The sequence below is a fragment of the Polypterus senegalus genome, chromosome 9, assembly GCF_016835505.1.
Source record: "Polypterus senegalus isolate Bchr_013 chromosome 9, ASM1683550v1, whole genome shotgun sequence".
Taxonomy (NCBI): domain Eukaryota; kingdom Metazoa; phylum Chordata; class Cladistia; order Polypteriformes; family Polypteridae; genus Polypterus; species Polypterus senegalus.
This window is the reverse complement of record NC_053162.1, coordinates 130,818,204-130,839,409: the sequence shown is the minus strand read 5'-3', so window position 1 is coordinate 130,839,409 and position 21,206 is coordinate 130,818,204. Positions and strand designations below refer to the sequence as shown.

At 38.4% G+C, this 21,206-nt stretch overlaps 1 protein-coding gene across 5 annotated transcripts in view; it reads right to left on the bottom strand.

The window, feature by feature from the left end:
* Positions 1-21,206, bottom strand: part of sec16a (SEC16 homolog A, endoplasmic reticulum export factor) — a 219,458-nt gene that overhangs the window by 168,322 nt on the left and 29,930 nt on the right. For 4 of the 5 annotated variants that reach the window (XM_039763857.1, XM_039763859.1, XM_039763860.1 and 1 more), the window contains exon 2: positions 10,276-14,021. In XM_039763857.1, coding sequence (XP_039619791.1) covers positions 10,276-13,956 — 3,681 coding nt within the window. In that variant the 5' untranslated portion in view covers positions 13,957-14,021. The remainder of the gene's footprint in view (positions 1-10,275; positions 14,022-21,206) is intronic. The other variant, XM_039763861.1, reaches the window with a different exon arrangement.

Sequence of the window (21,206 nt, the reverse complement as noted above, 5' to 3'; positions counted from 1 at the left end):
AAGGTGACAAGTGGGAAGCAGGGAAAATAGGCAAGCATAAGAATCTGAGTAACTTTCACAAAGGCCGAATTGTGATGGCAAGAGTGGGAGAGAGTATCTCCAAAACGGAAGGTCTTGTGGGGGCATTTCAGGTATGCAGTAGTTAGTACCTACCAAAAGTGGTCCAAGGAGGGAAAAAAGAGTTATAGTCACCTAAAGATCAATGTAACCTTCATCCTCATGCCATCAATGTCTGGCCAACCCCAAAGAGCTACTGCAGTACAAATTGCTGAAAAATGTAGCACTTGTCATAAGAGAAAGGTGTCAGAACACCCAAAGCAAAGAAGCTTCCTGCATAAGGAGCTGCATAGCCGCTGACCAGTCAGAAAGCCCTGCACACAGCTTAAAGTGCCTTTAATGGGTTTGGTAGTGTCAGAACTGGACCACACAGCATGGAAAGAAGGTAGCCTGGTCTGAAAAACCATGCTTTAATTTAGATCATGTGGACAGTCAGTTCGGTTACTTGAAGAAGAGATGGAATTAGGATACCCTATGGGAAGAAGGCAAGCCGGCAGCTTCATGCTCTGAGTAATGTCCTGCTGGTAAACCTTGGGTATTGGCATTCATGCTGAAATTTTACTTTGACACATACCACCTACCTGAAAAGATTGTTATGAAGGGGTCATGACTATAGCCTCTTAATAGGATAATGTGTCGCGCCCCACTGCAAAAATTGTTCATGAATGGTCTCAGGAACATGAAGAGTTCAAGATGTTGACTTGGCCTCCAAATTCCCTCGATTTCAATTGGATCGAGCATTTGTGGGATGTGCTGGAAAAATAAGTCCAGTCTATGGAGACACTACCTTGCACGCATCATGGCTGTCACGCATTCCCAGCACTCATTTGACATATCCTCTGAGCACATATACAGAAATTAACATGACACGTGTGTGAGTTGCACTACCAGCAAAAAATCAGGGGGGCACAGTGTGATCAAGTAAGAATGTGGTATCAGTGTCTCTGTTCACTACCTATACGTGACAATCAGCCACTTTGCAGATTGTACAGGATTGATGTGCGTGTTTCAATGTTTAATGAATGGTTCAATGTTGTGATGCAAAATGCCAAAATACAAAAATATTTGTGGTTCTTTTATATTCTAGTGTCACATATTCTCCAACATAATGACATAATACATTTTAAAGGTCTCTTACCATCTTCTGCGTCAGCTTTAATCTCATTGTTTATTTCATCATTAAACTAGACCATCGTAAACGTCATCTTAAAACTGACCAAGCTGTTAAGTCGCTATGTGCTTCTGGGGCTTCCTCCTGAACTGACAGCAGCGGCAAGCAGCAATTGCCACACAGAACACATTACATTTATGATGTTCCAGCTCTCTGCACATTTAGAATCCTCAGATTTATATTTAATATCACTTTCATGATGAAATATATTAAAGTATGTATGTTACATTTTACAGATAAATCATTAACTTCATTTAAATAATGAATATTGTTAATAATTACACATGTGGGGCTAGCACGGTGGAGCAGCAGTAGTGCTGCTGCCTTGGAGGCAGTCATGCCCCTGGTGTTCCCTGCCTGGAGTTTGCATGTTTTCCTAGTGGGTTTTCACAATGTGCTCCAGTTTCCTTTCAAAGACATGAAGGTTTTGGGATTTGGAGATGCTAAAATGATGCTAGTGTATGTGTGTGCTTGTATTGATCGTCTGCTTAACCCAGGTAACTCAATGGAATGCCTCCAGAATACTTCAATTGAAACTTGAGGCTATTGCTGTATTTTTCAATCAAAAAATTAATGATATTAGAAAAAATATAGTATATCTCCCCAACACTGATCCTCATAAGCCCCAGTACTCTGTTATAAACAAATTAAATTGTTTCACCAGGATAGATTTACCTGATTTATATAAAATAATTTCTCAACTGAGACCCTCCACCTGCATCCATGACCCAATATCAACAAGTTTTTTCAAAGTATCAGGCGTGCTAATTGATAGTATTCTTTATTCTTGACATAGTAAACTCGTCATTAGATACGGGGGTCTTCCCAGACTTTCTTAAGACTGCTGTAGTTAAACCCCTACTCAAGAAAAATAATCTTGACTCATCTGCTTTTGAAAATTTTAGGCCTATTTCTAACCTGCCTTTCTTAAGTAAAGTTCTAGAGAGTCAGTTACCACCGCTAAATTACCACCTCAATAGACATGTTATTCTTGATAAGTTTCCGTCAGGTTTCAGAACAAATCACAGTACAGAAACTGCACTAGTTAAAGTAGTAAATGACTTGATGGTAAATTCAGACAGATGAGTTTATCTGTTCTCATCCTCTTAGATATGAGTGCCGCATTTGATACCATTCATCACAATATTCTTAGAAATCGCCTAAGTCAGTGGGTGGGCCTCTCTGGCAGTCTATTAAATTGGTTTGAATCCTACCTGGCAGATAGAAAATTCTTTGGTTAGTTGTGGTAATTATACTTCAAAGACACATGATATTCTATATGGTATCCCACAAGGCTCTATCCTGGGTCTGCTGCTCTTTTCGATCTACATGCTTCCGTTAGGCCAGATTATCTTGGGGCATAACGTAAGCTGCCACAGCTATGCTGATGACATGCAGCTGTATTTATCAATAACACCTGATAACCCCGGCTCTGTTGATTCACTAACACAATGTCTTACTTGTGCTTCTGAATAGATGAGTAGTAATTTTCTCAAGCTAAATAAAGAGAAAACTGAAATTTTAGTGATTGGCAATAATGGATATAATGAGGTTATTAGAAATAAACTTGATGCATTAGGATTAAATGTCAAGAGAGAGGTAAAAAATGTAGGGATAACTATTGACTCTGACTTGAATTTTAAATCACATATTAATCAGATCACTAGGACAGCATTTTTTCACTTAAGAAATATAGCAAAAGTTAGACGTTTTATATCATTGAAAGATGCTGAGAAATTAGATCACGCTTTTGTTTTCAGTCGACTAGATTACTGTAACACACTCCTCTCAGGACTACCCAAAAAAGACATCAATCAACTGCAATTAGTGCAGAATGCAGCTGCTCTAATCCTAACTAGGAAAAGAAAATCCAAGCACATTTCTCCAGTTTTGATGTCACTATACTGGTTACCTTTGTCATTCGGAATTGAATTTAAAATACTGCTTATGGTTTAAAGAGCCTTAAATAACTTTGCTCCATCTTATATATCGGAATGTCTGACACCTTACATTCCAAATCGTAACCTTAGATCTTCAGCTGAGTGTCTGCTTAGAATTCCAAGAGCTAAACTTAAAAGAAGTGGTGAGGCGGCATTCTGCTGTTATGCACCTAAAATCTGTAATAGGAATTCGCCTGGCTAATACAGTGGAACACTTTAAAAAAAAAAAACTGCTAAAAACACATTACTTTAACATGGCTTTCTCATAACTTCATTTTAGTTTAATACTGATGCTCTATATATTCAATTAATCATTACTATTCATGGTGGCTCCAAAATCTGTACTAACCCCTACCCCTACTCTCTCTTCTGTTCTTTTTTCCGGTTTTCTGTGATGGCGATCTGCACCACCACCACCTATTCAAAGCACCGTGATGTCCCTACATTCATGGATTAAAGGCCAGAAGTCCACCTGACCATCTTCATCAAGTCCTTCCATGAGAACCCTGAATACAATGAGAACTGATCATTTATGTTACGTAGAATGCCTAGAGGGGGCTGGGAGGTCTCATGGCCTGGAACCCCTGCAGATTTTATTTTTTCTTCAGCCGTTTGGAGATTTATTTTATTTTTTCTGTCCTACCTGGCCATCGGACCTTACTTTTTATTCAATGTTAATTAGTGTTCTCTTATTTTAATTCTTACTTTGTCTTTCTTCCTCTTTCTTCATCATGCAAAGCACTAAATTATTTGTATGAAAATATGCTATACAGTAATCCCTCGCTATATCGCACTTCGACTTTCGCAGCTTCACTCTATCGCGGATTTTAAATGTAAGCACATCTAAATATATATCATGGATTTTTCGCTTGTTCGCGGATTTCTGCAGACAATGGGTCTTTTAATTTATGCTACACGCTTCCTCAGTTTGTTTGCCCTGTTGATTTCATACAAGGGACGCTATTGGCGGATGGCTTAGAAGCTACCCAATCAGAGCACGTATTACATATTAACTAAAACTCCTCAATGCTATAAGATATGCATCCCGCGCGGTGCTCGATTGTTTGCTTGTCTCTGCCTCTATCTCACCCTCTCTGACATTCTCTGCGCCTGACAGAGGGGCTGTGAGCAGAGGTGCTGTTTGCCTAGTGAATACGGACGCACCTCTAAGAAATGCCGCTTTATCGCGGTGCTTACAGAAGCACACTTATTGATTTTTTGATGGTTTGCTTTAATCTCGCTCTCTCTCTCTCTGACGTTCTCTGTGCCTGACGGAGGAGATGTGAGCAGAGGGGCTGTTTGCACAGAGGCTGTTTGCTTAGAAGATACCGACGCTCCTCTAAAAAATGCCGCAGCAAACTTAAAAGCACACGTATTGATTTTTTGATTGCTTGCTTTTCTTTGCGAGCGCTCTCTCTCTCTGAAATTCTCTGCTCCTGAAGAGAAGAAGATCTATTTGCACTCTTTTAATTGTGAGAAAGAACTGTCATCTCTGTCTTGTCATGGAGCACAGTTTAAACGTTTGACTAAAGGGTGTTATTTCATGTCTAGAGGGCTCTAATAATGTTAACAGTGTGGGAGAGTTTATAAGGGCTTAAAATATATAAAAATAACTACACAAACATATGGTTTCTACTTCGCGGATTTTCACCTATCGCGGGGGGGTCTGGAACGCAACCCCCGCGATCGAGGAGGGATTACTGTATACAGAAAATAAATGTTGTTGTTGTTGTATTCACCTTGCGATGAGCTGATGTGCCGTCCAGGGATTGTTTCTGCGTCGCACCCGATACTTGCTGGAATGGGCACATCCCTGGATTGATGGTTTTAATCAATAAACATCCATCCTTTTCAGAGGTATTGTGGCAAGGTGTCGTGAGACATTTTAACGGATGTTTCTGGCAATTCACAACACAGAAAAGCAGAACGTTTTCTCACTTCTCACTATCTTGCACTGACACCTGGTGGAATCTTCCAGATTTATATTAAGTATGTGTAAATAGAGGTAAATATAAAACATACTCTATTGAAAACTCTTCATCTGGACATTTTTCAGAACATCATCATACAGTTAAGGATCTGAATTAGTAGTTTTTGAAATTTTATTACCACACCTTAACAGGAGATAACGCTTTATCACAAAAAAATTTATATTTAAACACCTTCCTTCCTATTAATTTAAAGAGTTAAATTACCTGGCATACTTCCTATAAATTTCCACTTAACACCACTCCCTGTCTTTAAATTTGCAAAATCGAAATGTGCCCAGGTTGGTAAGACATCTGAAAATGTATTTATTTGTGCTTCCATATCTTTTTTTCCACTTCAGTTGTTCAATAAGTCACTAAAAACTATTTCTAATTAGTTTTACCTTATAGTGTGTATATATGGAGCTTATTTCTATCTAGCGCTTTCACGAAGTACAAGCAAAATGTAAATCATAGAGCTGTTCCTCTATTATTGCAAATTTTTGACCATGAATATTTCAGGTCTTTAGTCAGATGCAGATGCCATTAAAAATATGAAATTGAGGGAATTAAAGAACATTATGTTTATCTAACAGGTATTTACACAGTCACAAGACTGCCTTAGTTTTGGATTAGCAAAGAATATACAGTGGAACCTCGGTTTACGAGTAACTTTGTTTACGAGTGTTTTGCAAGACGAGCAAAAATTTTTAATAAATTTTGACTTGATAAACGAGAGATGTCTTGCAATACGAGTAGTATGGATAAACTTTGTCTGCTGAGCGTCATGTGATCACAACTGAGCTGATGGTTCTTCTCTCTCTCTCCTTATCTCACTCGCTCAGCGCGTCTCTCTCTCTCTCCTCCTATTCTCCGTCTAAGTCTGTGTGCCTCACTCATATAGTCAACATCCTTACGAGCGTATACTGTTTACTACAGCATTGTGAATGTGTGTGTGTGCGCTGTGAAGTGCGAGTCCCCATCTTGCTCCCCAAAACATGAAGCTGAGTCTCAGTACTTTAACACCAGCTTTATTCAGCTTGAAACAGCAACAGCGCTGTTATTTATTGTAGCGGGATCTTTATAATGTTCCTTGTATGACCCACTGACGACAGGCGCTTATAGCATGTCTGCGATCTTTTTGGATGCGCTTATACGACGAACTGCTACAGCGCTGGGAGACTGTGATTGCTTTGGGACGCTCTTCCACGTGCTGTCCCGTTGGGTGGAATCCCACATGAGTTTAGAAACTCACACCAGCCATGATTCTTTTTAAAGGTAAAGTGAAGGTTAATTTGTATTATGTATTTTACTTTATATTTTGTATTAATCATTTTTATATGAATAGTTTTGGGTTGTGGAACGAATCATCTGAGTTTCCATTATTTCTTATGGGGAAATTCGCTTTGATATACGAGTGCTTTGGATTGCGAGCACGTTTCCGGAACGAATTATGCTCGCAAACCGAGGTTCCACTGTACAGTCAATACTCAACATTCGTGCATTTACGTTTCTTGACTTAAAATTATTTGCGTGATTTTATTTGTAACCTCTTTTTTACTTTCATGCTGGTAACCTTGCACAGTTATGGGCTTCACAGGTATTTTTAAGAAAAGGGAATTTGGACCTTGCACTAATCTGCACAGAAAAGCAGGCCCTAGCATAGAAACATCACACATTATGAGATTTGATTGACACTTTTGCCAGGGGAAATGGGGAGGACTGAATTAGATACAATACCTGTCTTGCTCACCGTTGCAGAGAAAAAAACCTGTCGTACAGTCCTTGCATATTTTCATTGTTTTGCTTAAATAAAAAAAAAAACTTTTGTGTTGCAATTATGCCCCCAAAGTGCAGTGAGTCCTGCAGGCTCTAAGCCCATGCATGTTAAGTCAGTGATACAACCTTCTGGAAGATACCATGGCTACCGATCCCACCATTTACTACAGCTTTGAGGTTAAACATCAACTTGCCTCTGCTATTCTCCTATATGCTAAGACCCTTAAGGGTCTCAGGCAGCACATGTAGCAAGAAGGTTATTTGTGCCAAATGTAATTTGTGACATTTATTTCACAAAACCATGCAATTCAGATAAGAGACAGAGACTGCCAGGAAGACTGACAAATGACAGCTATAAGTCAGGTTAGGGAGATAGGCAGAAAACATGTGAAGGACAAAAGCAGGCTATTTTAAAAGGTGCGGATGCCTGCTTGACCAATATGGTTAAAAAACCCAGAGTCTGAAGGTATTCATAACCGATCAGTTCTTCTGGTAGTCACCCATATCTGACATGAATTGTATAAATACGTAATTATGTCAGTATTTATAATGATGAAGATTCAGTATGAAGTCAAAAGCATCTCACTATGCTTCCACGAACCTTGCAGGATAGGACATCTGTGTGTCAGCATTCTCCCACTTGGCTGTGATGTCCCTTTGCTTCTCTCCGGCCTGAATATGTAAGCATACAGGATTATACATTATATTCTGGGAATGAATGTTAAAGCAAGTTAAATGCATATCTCTCTTTTTGTACCATATTTCTTTCTCTTGTTATTATTTTCTGCCATGGGTACAAAAGGGAGGGTATTGGTTTTAGTCAATTCTTCATCAAGAAAACCATCCCAGGGGAGAAACAGTGCTCTCTGTGGAATACAGTGCATGAAGCAGACTTGGCTGACGGATTGTTTAAAGCCAGGCCGTCCTTCACGATCTCCAAAGCCATCCACCAGCTGCGAAGGACATAGTCGAAGGTTATCTAGAGCCCTCGCCAGTTTCTGTGTCTTAAGACAGCAACAACTATTTATTATTTATTTTTTTTTGTTTTTTAAATTGACATATTGCCACAAAAGTTCTCAGAATTCTAGGGGATGACCCACTATAGAAATATTTTCAGGTTACCAAACTGTGTTTTACTTTATGGTTACCGAGTTATGAAAGGAGTAAATTGTTAAAAATAAGTGTTTTGTTATAAAGAAGAGTGTATTTTGAGCAATCTTTAATGAAAGATTATAGTTTTTGATGGGGGCTGGAACCCAACACCTTTTTTTCCATAGGTTCAATATATCAACATTTGCATCTTCAACTTTTGTGCCATTTTCTAGTTAAGTAACCCCCATGAAAGTTGAGGACTGAATGTACATCATTTTGAAATATTTAAATCTGTTTTATGCAAAGTACTGGTATTATTTATTTATATTTTACAGAGTATAAAATGATGCTATAGGCTTTGTTAAAAAAAAGTTTATTTTTATATAATTTTGATATACTTCTATTAAATTTATTACCTGCAATTACTGATATATTACATCAAAATAACCCTTTGGCCTTCTTCATTGATACTTCTTTTATTTAGCTTCTGCTTTCTTAAAGCCTTTTGGGAAGAGAGTATATACAGCAAAATTTACCGAACTATGTACACAGCAACATGATATAGTCCCACTTCAAATTAGCAACACAGAAAATTTGCAACTAAAACGTAATCATATCTCAGTGTGCATCTGACAAACATTTTAGGCACGGGTGGGCAAATAAAGTTCCATCTATCTTTTTGAGGTATTAAATATGAATATTATTTTTGATTTAAATCATTGTAAGGAATGCCAAGGCTTTACAATATTTTGGCTTGTTTACACCCTGTCCCTATTAAAAATCCTGTCTCTTGAAATTAGTGTAAAGTACCTAATTGATACTCAGAAAGCTGAAAGACAGAGCCAGTACAGTATTAGAAAATCTAGGGATATTACATACCCTAGGAGCAATCCCAGTACCAACAACGGGTATTGTTGCATCCCCACTGAATACTATTCTAGTACTTTCACCAATTATTCCTTTCAGTTGTTCTTGGTTTATTATAACTGGATAATATCTTGGATTGGATCTTTTGGAAAAATGAAAATGTCTTTCAGGTTCAATTTCTTTGCCAACAAAGGTCCAAATCACTTTTGTCTCCACTTTACAATGATTTTTCCATTCAAATCATTTTTGTAAAACATCAGTGCACTGTTCACTGTTGGATCTCAAATCGTCAGTCTGTGTTATCTTTACACAGGTCCTTTCTAGTGATTTGTGAGTGCTTCTTTACTAAAATGGTGCATAAGCAACTCCATATTAAAGTCTGTGTATTTGAATGCAATGTCATTAAAGTCCCTGTTGGTATAATGCTCAGACCTCCGAATACTTTGTCCATATAGTGCGTAATTATATACACACACACGCACACAAATATTAACAGCTGTTTTAAAATAATGCTATATCCATCAATTAGTTGACCCAACTATCATATTGGCAGTAATAAGTAGAAAAATGCAATGCAGGGTTCAGATTTCAATATGTGATGGTCACAAGGATTCCCACACTGTAACAACAAAAAGGGGAATTTTATAATCTTGGGGGAATTTCAAGATATTGTTTTAAGGATGGAATCTTTTTGAATCACCTAAATAATCATACCATGTGCAAATTCCAAATTTATTCTCAGACATTTTCTCTCCAGTAACTGAAAAACACAGTTTAAAATCAATACTAAAAATAAAAAAATATTATATGTGCACTATTAAATCAGTTGATTCAAAGATAATTCAGGATATATTCTTTATAGAAAAGTGTTTGCGACAAGATACTTTTAAAATCTGGTTGGTCAGATAATTATTCTGTTAGGTTTGTAACATTTGCCATTGCAAGACTCATATTGGCACCAACAGCTGGTTTAAGAAACTTGCAAAAGAGTAAATATTTCACAGATGTCAAAATGATTCAGCTTTTTGAAATGTCACAAAATCCTAGTTCTAAGTGGGGGCAGTGTGACTAACAATGTATCACAATATAATTAAAAATGATCATGGTTATAGCATATATCACAGTGTAATCTATGTGCATATACTGTACTTTTAGGTGCTTCTGTTGGCCCAAATTCATAGGTTAGCTAAAGGTAGTTCTTCTGTAATGTTTCTTTTCATAAGGACTATTTCAATTAAATTAATTCCAAAATATAAATATTGTTTATGTGCAAAATCTATTATATAAATGTTCAATGTATATGCATGTGTTTTGTTCTTTATAAATCAATCAATAACCTTATAATTATAAATCACATTTGTTTTAAATAATAATTTAAAAAGAAAAAGAAGTGATAAAGTACCTTATAATATGCTTGAGCAGTCCTTGGGTCAAGTGGGTATGGGGATGGATAGGGCCCTTGTCTTCCACCTGAATAATCAGGATAAGCACCACCACCATAATATCCATAACCTGAAATCTGCTGTTGTGGAGGTGGTCCATACATCTGCTGTGGTGTATGTGAAGGGCCTGGGCGTGACACTTGAGGAAACTGCAGAGAAGAATTAAAAGACTGGGTCTGCAAATCAGCACCTGGAGGAACATACATGGGATTCAGTGGAACTTTAGGTGCAGCATTTTCATATCTTGATTGAGGATCAGAAGCTTCACTTTCAAGAGATTCTTTTGGGACAAGGTGCACTGGTGGATAATTTTTATTAGATGTTACTGACTTTCCATCCTGTGCATCATTTCCATGAAAAACTGCTGGAGGAGGTGACTGGTGGTATATGTTGGTTGTTGGTTGGGAACTGTTAACAGTATTCTGTTGAGAAGGCAGACTTGGCAGTAGCTTTGGTTGTCCATTCTGTTCTATTCCACTCACTGTTGACAATTTAGCATCTTTGGTAACCTGGAGATAAAAATCTGAAGCGTTAATGGCTTGACTTTCCTGCTTCATGCCTACGGAAGCAGATGTTGAAGGGTGAGAACCAGTAGCAGGTAACTGACTCGATTGAGATGAACTTCTGCTTTGATTGACTGCATGCATAGTGAAATCAAGAAGTTCATAATTAGAGGAAACCTGATGTGTAACAATAGTCTGTGTCTGTGTGTTACTCTCAGAAAACGAAGGATTTACATTTTGAACCTGAAGCAAGCTGGGATCAGATGAAGAATTTGATAAACTTGTAGATGGATCAAAAGAAGCACTTTCTGGAGACCTTTTCTCATTTGATCGACTGTCTTGAGCTAAATTAAGGGGAGCCTGACCTGGGAGGGTTTGAACTGACAAGTTTGCTGGCTGAGAACTGGTAATTCCAGGCTGATTTGAAGTTACAGAAAATTGTGGCCACTGTTTATTAGGCAGAGATGAATTTATACTTAAACCTGTCTGACCTGAATTGGCTATGGGTGCCACGCTTGCTCCAGGCAAGATCAGTTCATTTGCGCTTCGATTTAATGAATCAAATAAATTTTTATTACTCTGATTAGGTACAGACACTGGACAATTATTTGATGGAGCAAGAGTGTAATTTTGAGTAGGTTGGGCAATCAAATGGGTTTGATTATTAAATGAATCAGCTGGTGGGGAAGGGATTAATAGGCTTGCATAACTCACATTTGGATGCTGCTTCAAGTATTCATCAGTCCCTATGGTTGGTGGGTTCTCCAAATTCTCTAAAGTTGTCCTAGGTTTGAAAGACAGAGAATCCTGGGCTTGAACTTGCTGTTCCAGCTGATGTTCCAAAGGACCGTCTTCTGGTGGCTGAATAACTTCTGTACTTGGCTGCTTAACTAAACTATGATGCACCGCAGGGGCTGCTGGAACAAGGAGAATATTGGCTCCTAAAACTGGCATTTCATTTTGGGCCCAAAGTGTAGTGGCAGGACTCTGGCATTTCAAACGTGTAGCATTTGCTCTGTTTGAGGGTCTTTTATCAGGCACCATCTGAACATTTTCCAAACCAATCTTAGTATTTGCAGTAGATGAAAGTGGATGAGGCATGAACAGAGTTTCCAGGTTATCAGGAGGATGCTCAAGGTTCCCAGGTGAGGCATCAGACACAAAAGTATCTTGTGATTTTTCCATTACCAATCGAGCTTTATCAATCTCGGCAGGTTTTACTCCTACTCCCCTAGAGCGAACTGGTTCAAAGGAGCTATTTGCACTGGCCCGAAATGTACCAGTTGGTTTAGGAGGGCTGGGTGTAGAAGGCTGAGAAAGTTCTTTGTGATATACACCATTAGGGCCATTTTCTTCAATAAACTCTGCAGAAGGTGATGTGTCAATTTGTTCAAAATAGTTCGGAGACACTTCCTCAGTAGGTTTTGCAACTTCCTGCTGAATAAATGTTCCTACTACTCCTTGAGGTCTTCGACAGTTGGAGTTACTGCTATGACTTACATTACTATAGCCTGAGGAAACACTTTCAGATCTAACGGTATGAGGTACTGAATCTGGTGTCTCCAAGTTAGGGCCAGCTTCAAAACTGTCAGCAATGCCAGACACAGGCTTTCCAGTACAGGGCCCTAAATCAATGCCCATGTTCTCCACAGGACTCTGATGTATACCTGGGGCATTAAGTGGTTTACTTGGCAAAACCTCTATATTTGGTACGCATTCCAGGTTTTCCACATTATCAAAGTGAATCCCAGTCACTTTTTGGGAAACATTGGTAAAAGAACTGTTATCTAAATATGTATTTCCTTCATTAGACAAGGGTAAATTACCATTACCTGAAACACTACTGTCTAAGCTATGGTGTGTACTATGTGCCACTTCATTGCCCACTTGTGGTGCTGACAACTGACCCGACACATGACCACTGAACATTCCGAGGTTCTGAACATATAGTTCTGGTACAGGAACTCCATTACTGGCATGGCTCTCACTGGAAAGAGTTTCTTCATTTTCAATTTCATCTCCTTTAAAAAACATTCCAACTGTTCCCTTATCTGTTTCATATGTAATGTGGTTGGCTTGTACATGAAATCCTGTTTGAGCAGAATAGTCTGGCATTCTATTAACTGAATTTGATTGAGTTCCTTCGGCTCTCCCTTCTTTATAGTAGAACTGGTCCTTAACAGACTGGCTAATCCAAGGCTCTGGAATATTTTGGGAGAAATAATTGTCAGAATTAAATGTTTGTTTGCTATGCTGGAAGGCTAGGTGTTTATTATCTTCTGCTTTTTCTGAAATCTCATGCTTTTCATTACCTCCTGAAATCTGCAAAGAGCTTGCATTGTGTTGAAGGATTGGTGACTTGTGTTCAGTGTGGATAGGTTTCTGAGAGTGTACACCTGCTAAAGAGGAAGTTATTGAAGAAACACTAGGATTTTGACAGTGAAGCTCACTTGGCTGTAAGTAATTGTGAACTGAAGGTGGCCGGTTGTCTTGCATCCAGTTTATCACTGAAGGCTGAGAGTTTGGGGGTACTGCGCTGGGGACAATAGAGTTATAAGATCCAAGATCTCCTCCAAGATCTCCTCTGGTATGATGTCCATAAGAAGGCCTGTTTTGCAGAGAGGCTATTTCACGAGATGAAACTTCTGAACTAACATCATGTATCTGAAGTGCATTAATAGAAGTGTTTGCCACAGAGTTACATTGTCCTGAATCTAAACTAGAAGAAACTGGCATAGGAAGTAAATTACTATTATGCCCTATGGCTGAAACTGGAGTCACCATGTTACTCACTGTAAACACATTAACTCCTCCCAGTCCTGATGCTGGCAGAATTCCTTGCTTATTATCCAAAGTCATCTGATGCTGGACTGGAACAGTCTGGGGTGGCTCTGTCAAAACTTGACTCTGAACGGTGAGAGGATTACTTTTTGGAAGAGGATTTCCCACAGCATTTTGAGGAGTCTGCCTTCCAAAGGCAAATGGATCTGTTATGGGTGGCACTGGTGCAGATGACCCTGAAACTGGTACATTTGCCCTCCTGTTATAAGGACTACTCCTCCGGAAAATGTTTGGTATTCCTCCTGAAGGTGGGGGACCAGTGGCCCCAGCAGGTGCAGTTTGAGGTGGTGACTGCATTGCAGCCTAGGTTTTGCTGAAAAAACTTCAATTCCACAATTTCTCACTTTTACAGTTCTGGTCAACTGTGGACACAAACAAAAAAAAATACATGTATTTAATGGAAACTATTAGAATATACCACTGGATGAGACAAATAACATGTAAATATTGTGTAAGATTAAAAAAAACCTGGGTGTACTTTGATAGCTACCTAGTGGTTAGTTTCTTTACTATGTGAAAACATACATTAATTTACTTCATGATGAATTAGGGAAGCTATAATTGCTTAAAAGACTGAAAGCAACAATAAAACAGTAAGTACTCTGAAACAGAAAAAAATACATGGATTAGTAGCCTAAAACACTCAATGGTAACATTAATAATCAGAAATATTTAAATGGTAACAAAAAAACAAAAACAATAAGTTTTAAATATTACATTCCTTCACCCAAAACAATAGCTAGGTTTACAAAGTGCTCTAACACGTCTTTGAGAACCAGTATCTCTGACCTTTCCTTTAGCAGTAATATGGTAGGAGCTGCCTGTGTGAAACAAGACACAAATTTGTCCATCAGAAAAATATTTTACCCAAATAGTACAACACAAGATCATTTTTTAGAAATACATGAGTGGCTAAAGACAATGTATTTTTCCCCAATTTCCCATACTTGGGGCAGAAGTTAGAAAAAGAAAAAAAAATACTGATTAAAATAAGTAAATAACTAGAAGAGAGGAGACAACAATATTAATATGCAAGACATTTACATAGACATTATCTTTTGCTCAGTATTATTTATACATCCATCTATTTTCCTGAACTTTGTTTATCATAGTCAGGAAACTTCATTAATTTTGGATTTTTGCCTTTCCATAGGGAACATGCTGAAACTTTTACAGCCCATTATTTGAAAACGAACAGCGTCAGATTGGGTGTATATTTATGGTACTTGTAAAAGTTAGCTTTTTTTTAGTTTTATTCTCTCAGTAAAGGTTCATGCACTTCCTCCACCTTCCTGATCTGACCCTAACACCACCAACATAAATTTACACCTGATCTGATGCTGTTCATTTTCAAATAATATTGCATTTGTGCGATGATGTTTTCTGATTGGTACTATTAAGGTCATAAAATGATTTCTTCAAAATGTCACATATATTTGTCACTTTCTTTTTTTTCCTTGGTGCTGCATTGACATCATGCACCAGAAGGTGTGAGCTAATTCACTGCAAGCAGGAGCACGTGGGTGGCCAGTTGCTGTGTGCTACAATATGCTTGACCTGGCAGAGATGAATGCACATATACTGTACAAAGCATGCACGGGTCCACTAAGAAAAGAAGAGTGTTCTTTGCTCACCTTGCAGAGGAACTTTGTCATCGTTTCTTACAAGAAAAGGCGAAAGAAAAAGAGAATGCAACAGGAAAGCAAACTAAATCAGTATCAGGTGCCCCTTCAATGTAATAGGAACCACAGCATAGAGAGAAGTATGTACATTGCAACAGGTACACATGTCGTTAATGTAGAAAGGACAGTCCTTGAGTGGGTGGTAACTGTTAAAATTTGAATTTCATGATTGCATATAGCGTGGAACTGACCTCTCTGTACTATTCTTTCCTCTGCATGTCCTGGAGTACAAAAGAAACACCACCATGCACCAAAAAGCGGAGACTGGGCAATATCGGGGAAAAAAAAATGCGGTCACTAATCACAACAACAAGAAAGTATGCAAATGATTATGAATAATATTAATAATGTTGCATCAGTGCCCAAAAGGTTTTCCAGAATTTACTATACAGGCCATAAAATGAACTATTCCAAATATCATCTATACTAATAAAAGGCCACGCACGCACGCACGCACTCACTCACCTCACTCACCTCACTCACCTCACTCACCTCACTCACCTCACTCACTAATTCTCCAACTTCCCGTGTGGGTCGAAGGCTGAAATTTGGCAGGTTCATTCCTTACAGCTTCCTTACAAAAGTTGGGCAGGTTTTATATCGAAATTCTACGCGTAATGGTCATAACTGGAAGCAGTTTTTCTCCTTTTACTGTAATGGAGATGAGCTTCAACGCCGTGGGGGCGGAGTTTCGTGTGACATCATCACGCCTTCCACGTAATCACGCAGTACATAGAAAACCAGGAAGACCTCCAAAAAGCGCTGAAGAAAACATGCATTATATAATTGAGAATGCAGCGAAACAATAAGAAGCGGCGAAAGTGACATATACAACCATATTCATGAGTTCTGCTACTGAAACAAAGCACGATGTAAACCTACACTTTAAATTAAGTTCATAGACAGGCTGCCGCTGGCGTTTGTAATTTAGTGCCTGCCCATATAAGGCCGTCCGTCAGCGGCAATCCAATAGAAAACTCCCACTAAATATTCACGGGTTAAGGACTGTGCTTATGCAGAGGAAGATGAGATGGTCAGGGTGGTGTTTGGTACAAACTCAGCGAAACTGCGAGAGAAAGTTTTAAGTGCCAGGACTAAGGTAACATTAAATACAGCCATGGACATAGCACGAGATGGCACCAGCACAGCTGGGAACCTTCGATGCATGTACACCGGCGGCTCACGTGAACTGACGAGTGCACAGATAAAAGCAACAGTTCCAAAGAGCACTGAACAAAACCGAATTACACAATTGAAAAGGCAGCAAAAATATGAAGCGCCTGATACATACAAGCATATTCATAAATCCAGCTACTGCGGAAACAAAGCACACGGTGGAAAAAGTCAATGTCCCGCTAAAGGAAGACAGTGTAAAAAACCCGTGCATGCAGTGTGTCAGGTCTCAGATAAAGAAGAAGACGAGCTGTTTATTGATGCAGTAAGAAACGAATCGATGAATGAAACCTGTCATCTTTACAACGATTGACAAACACGGAATGTAACTTGAACACAACACATCCTACAAATACGAACCTGATTGAAAGAAATAATGATAATCAAATCCTTGATGACAGCAACACTCACAAAACAAATACTGTATATTGACAGTCATGTTACGCTATTTTTATAATATTCACTTTTCTTTTCTAGCTTTTTAACACACTACTTCTCGCTGCGATACGCGGGTATATATATATGTATATATATATCCCGATCTACATACTCGAATAATGGATACTTTATTCGCCATCAATGATTGTTTTGGTAAAGCCATACTCAGTGTATTCATTAGATGAACGGTAAAAAAGTAAGAGCGAGGGGAGGATGACTTATTGAGGCATGCAGGCTGTAGTGCGCCAACTCTATCTGAATTGCGATCACATTTAAAAAATATATCTTTTCAAGTTCTATTTAGTCCATATGTGTCAAACTCAAGGGCGGGCCACATCCGCCCGCGTGTAATTATATCCGCCCGAGATCATTTTATATACTGTATTATTGTTATTAATGGCCGGGTATATGAAGCGCTGGTAACACAATAAACTACAGATCCCATAATGCAGCGCTTCAGCTGCCTTGCTGAACACTTACGGCGTTAATCAAGTCTACCTTATGATGCTGCAAGTTATTGCGAAGCTAGCTCACACGATGCTGAAGAGAAAAGTTGATTCTAAAAATAGAGCCTTTAAAACCGATGGGAGGCTGAGTATATGTTTACTGAACCCGTGTGTCTCATTTGTGGAGCTAATGTGGCTGTAATTACAGAATTTAATCTAAGACGGCACTATGAGACAAAACATCAGGGTAACCTGAATGCAATGCAGAAGATACAGAAAGCAGAAGAATTAAATAAGAATCTGACACTTCAGCGGACGTTTTAACCCGTGCACAATCACAAAGTGATTTCAAGTGAAGCTGCTTTTATGGGAGACACAAATGCACCAGTGCAATTTGCCCCACTTTCCCTGTTGCCAAGTAATGTTAAACCAAGTCGTCACTACGGTGTTCCCAAACACGCACTTTGCTGATAAACTGAGCGCACTGAGTTTGCACGGCGCTTTGGTGACTTTGAAGAACAAAAAAAGTCCGTCTACATGCGGCTCGAACCTTGTGCATGTTTGGTAGCACATATCTGTGTGAGAAGCTCTTCTCAGTGATAAAGACTAACAAAACAGCACACAGGAGTCGCCTCACTGATGAGCACCTGCAATCCATCCTGAGAATCTCCACAACACAGAACCTCACACCAAACATAAACGAACCTGTTGCCAAAAAGATGCCAGGCGTCCAGCTCTAAAATGACATATGAGCAAAGACAACTGAATGATTTGATTTGTTATTGCTGAAAGGAACACATTTTATTTATATTTCTAGGTTTTGTTATGCAGCATGTTCATATTTGAATTTGTATAATTTTGACAGGATATATTTTTATGGAGAGCAAAATCTTTTGGGATATTTAAAATCTAAGTTTATTTTTTATATAAAATTACATAAGAGTAAAGAAATTTGAATGTTTGTTCTTTTAACATTTACTTTATTTCTAACTTGTATAATTTAGACAGGATATATTTTATGGAGAGCAAAATATTATAAGTTGTTTAAGGTTTGAGTTGATTTATTCAGAATAATATTCCTGTCTGTTTTACCATTCCTACCAAAGATATTTCTGTCGACTAAATAAAAATTCCTTCTATTTAAAATTTAAATAGAACTTGAACAAATACGATAGTTCATAATATCCACGCAGACTTGCACGTAAGAGCGGAGTTATCCGTTTTAACAAGCAGCGTATTGCACTGATGCGAAATAGCTGTGTGTGTATATATGTAGATATGTATGTATATGTATATATTTGTTTATATGTGTGTGTGTGTGTGTGTATGTGTGTATATATATATAAATATATATATATATATATATATATATATATATAGATATGTATATATATATGTTTATGTGTGTGTGTGTGTATATATATATATATATATATATATATATATATATATATGACAGCAACACTCATCACTCGCAACAGTGACAAAACAATTACATTGACAATGTTACGTTATTTTCAAAATGTTTCCTTTTCTTTTTCATTGCTTCTTTAACACACTACTTCTCCTGCGGCTGGGTATTTTGCTAGTCTATACTAATAAAAGGCAAAGCCCTCACTGACTCATCACTAATTCTCCAACTTCCCGTGTAGGTAGAAGGCTGAAATTTGGCAGGCTTATTCCTTACAGCTTACTTACAAAAGTTAAGCAGGTTTCATTTCGAAATTCTACACGTAACGGTCATAATGGTCGATAACGGTCGACAACGTCCGCCATGTTGAACTTTCTTATTTATGGCCCCATCTTCACAAAATTTGGTAGGCGGCTGCCCTGCGCTAACCAAAACTAATGTACGTAATTATTTCGGTGGTATGATGCCAATGTCGGCCTCCACTGTCGGAATATATGAAGTCAAAACTTGAATATATAAAGTCAGCGTCGGTATACATAAACTCATTCCTGATTATATAAAGTCAACATCGAAGTATATAAACTCACTCCTGAATATATAAAGTGAAAGTCAAAATCTATTGATTGAAATGACTCTGAACTGAATTAAGTTAACAAAAACGTATTCAGAAAAATAAATTAAAAAAACACTGTTCGTTTCATGTTTTGAAAATGATGCATGTGCCCTGCCCAGGATTGGATCCTGCCTTGTGCCCAGTGTTGGCTGGGATTGGCTCCAGCAGACCCCCGTGACCCTGTGGTCGGATTCAACGGGTTGGGAAATGGATGGATATTCCAGCGCTGACTTTGTATATTCAGACGCTGACTTTATATATTGAAGTTTTGACTTTATATATTGCAGCGCTGACTTTATATATTCCAGTGCTGACTTTATATATTCAGAAATATTCCAACGCCGTCTTTATATACTCAGGTTTTGACTTTATATATATCGACGCTGACTTTATATATTCAAGTTTTGACTTTATTTATTCCGACAGTGACATTATATAATCAAGGTTTGACTTTATATATTTGGAAATGACTTTATATAGTTAAATTTAGTCATCATTGCATAACTTTTTCTTTACCATAGAAATTTAAAGACTAAATTCAACTTCCATTCCTAACAAAGATATTTCTGGCGACTAAATAGAACCTACTTATATCCAAATTCGAGCTATTGAGCTGTCGCCTGCCTGCCTGAATAAGTCACACTCACTTCGCTCTTACTTTTTTACCGCTCATTTAATCATGGCTAGTGGCAGAAAAATTATAAAATGGAAGGAGGATTACACCGAGTATGGCTTTACCAAAACAATTATTGATGGCGAATCGATTATTCATAGAGCTTCAATTGGTGATCTGTTTTTCTGTGTTAAACTCATATTTTTTCATACTTCTCAAACCAAGGGGGTGCAAGGGTAAAATGAATTGGGAAGCGCTGATCAATGTAATCGGTGTACCAGGAAATCATGCATTGACAAAAGCTCCCCTTTGCTTGTAATGCAAAGTGTGATTAAATGCATTATTTTTTAACGCGTTATGGAGCACATGCATCGAAGCTTCTCAGCTGTGCTTGTGCTAAGAAAAGGAAACATTTTAAAAATAACGTAACACGATTTTCAATGTAACCTTTTGTAAGTAGTGCCTGGAGGATTCAGTGTGGAGAAACTGTAGAGACAGCGTGTGTATTAACTTGTGGATTTTTCTGTGAGTATTTGGTGGCAGCGTCACAAAGTCGCTTCCGTAACACTGCGTTATAGTGAGGGGTCGTTCTTGAACGATTCGTTCATTATGAACAAATCTTTAGTGTGAATCGGGAAGAACGAGTCGTCTCGTGGGAGCGATTCGTTCAGTCGCGCATACGCTTTTGCACAACTTCCTATAGTTTCTGTATTGGAATTGATTCACCCGTTTCGGTCTTCGGGTTTTTCGAGTCGTTCGTTCATCACGTGACAACCCCATAAGCTTAACATATGCAGTCTGAGCCGGAAAGAGAATTGAACGAATTGACTCGAAAAAAGATTTGTTCATTTTGCTGAATGAGACTCAAAGGTCCGAGTCGGTAAAATGATCTGAACTTCCCATCACTACTGCGTTAGCTGCGGAGCTCAGTTCAGAGCGAAATGAGGTGAATGGGAGGGGAGATGATGACGTGACTCCCCCACCCACCTTAACTGTCAATCCCCCACAAACACAGTCTCTCGGAATTTGCATAAGCACAGCCCTTCACCTGCAATTTTAACTTAGTTACAAAGTGATCAAAACTCGTTTATATCCTGCGTCCTCTCATTAAACTTGTATCCCGCATTACCCGTGGGCATGACAAACGCCAGCGGCAGCCTGTCTATGAACT